Source organism: Montipora capricornis, chromosome 2, assembly GCF_036669925.1.
Source record: "Montipora capricornis isolate CH-2021 chromosome 2, ASM3666992v2, whole genome shotgun sequence".
Taxonomy (NCBI): domain Eukaryota; kingdom Metazoa; phylum Cnidaria; class Anthozoa; order Scleractinia; family Acroporidae; genus Montipora; species Montipora capricornis.
The window spans coordinates 54,374,958-54,376,282 of record NC_090884.1 but is presented as its reverse complement, the minus strand read 5'-3'; the positions used below and the strand labels follow the sequence as shown (position 1 = coordinate 54,376,282).

At 40.2% G+C, this 1,325-nt stretch overlaps 1 protein-coding gene across 1 annotated transcript in view; it reads left to right on the top strand.

Moving 5' to 3' along the window:
* Window positions 1–509: 509 nt before the first annotated feature.
* Window positions 510–1,325, top strand: part of LOC138027211 (AP-3 complex subunit mu-1-like) — a 21,207-nt gene continuing 20,391 nt past the window's right edge. Inside the window, exons 1-2 of the mRNA XM_068874760.1 lie at window positions 510–628; window positions 756–834. Coding sequence (XP_068730861.1) covers window positions 594–628; window positions 756–834 — 114 coding nt within the window. The 5' untranslated portion in view covers window positions 510–593. The remainder of the gene's footprint in view (window positions 629–755; window positions 835–1,325) is intronic.

Here is a 1,325-nt window from a genome sequence, read left to right as displayed (position 1 = left end):
TTGAAGTCTCTTAAATAGGGAAAAACAACGCCAGGAAGGCAAAACTATCCTCTGCTCCTTGCCAGTTCTGCAATTCATCGACACACTTTTGACTCGCCATCTTCGCTTCATTTGTGATCCTTCGCCGTATTTCGCGTTGTATTGAACCAGTGTCAGTCATAAAGATAAGGTAATGCCCAAGTCTTTCAAATGACTTATCATTTTTGCATTCATTGTGTGCCGTCCTTTTGGAAACATGCGATGAATTAGTCTCCTTTGTTTGCATAGTGTATGAGCGCAAAACAAAAGATTGTGCACGGTCATGGACTTTCCAACCTAAATCTTGGCATCTTTGTTTGCTCCTTTGATGTTTGACGAGCTTCCTAACCATTCCCCTCCATTAACTATGGGTCTTCGTAGTAAATGACGCCATAATGCAAAAATTTTGAACTTGGGCTGCCTGTGGCGTACCAAAGGAGAGCCAGCGCTCTTGTTAGCGGCTATATTCGATAATAGTTAAAACATCATGTATTCCTACGTGAACTGCATTTTGCAACATCCGCCATCTTGGCTTTTTCGGTGAGCAGTTTTGGTTTCGTTGCCGACCTTCAAGAATGATAAATAGCCTTTTTGTGATTAACAATGCTGGGTAAGTATTCAATGTTCAGCTTTAACTGCTGAATACACTGCCACGTATTTGCGTAAGTGTAACATCTCTTGAGAATTTTTGCCTACAGAAGATACTGTTGTTGTTGTTGTTATTGTTTTTTTGGCAGAGATATTTTCGTTGAAAAACACTGGAAGAGTGTCATTAGTAGGTCCATATGTGACCATTTCTTTGAAGCTTTATCCAAGGTAATTAGGTAATTTTGCATTGGGTGCACAAGATTAATAGTCGGATTGTGCGATAATTATATACATGTACAGTGTTACTAGCAGCTAGACTCTTTTGCTCTAAAATCCGCCGAGAGAACGTCATATCCGCGTGGTGAAGCCTCGAGTAGCGCGGGCGTATGAAGACGAGCGAAAAGAGAGACTTCAATGGTTCCATACACCTGCATACAGAAATTTGGAATTCCATTGACAGCTTGTCACTTTGATATCCCCACCCATTTTTGAACATGATACAACTCAATTTTTCGCCGGGAGACGGTCCAAGATTAATTCGCCAGATGTCTGTTTATATTTCACAAGGGCGAAAAAAAAAATTCCGAATAGCTGTGACAGTGGCTGATTTTTGTCATTTGTTATGTCTTCTTTTAAAGCGATTTATGGAAATTTTCCATGGAAAACAAGGCTGAATCGTTCCATTTTTTTCACAGCAGCATATCTAAACGAAGGAAGTC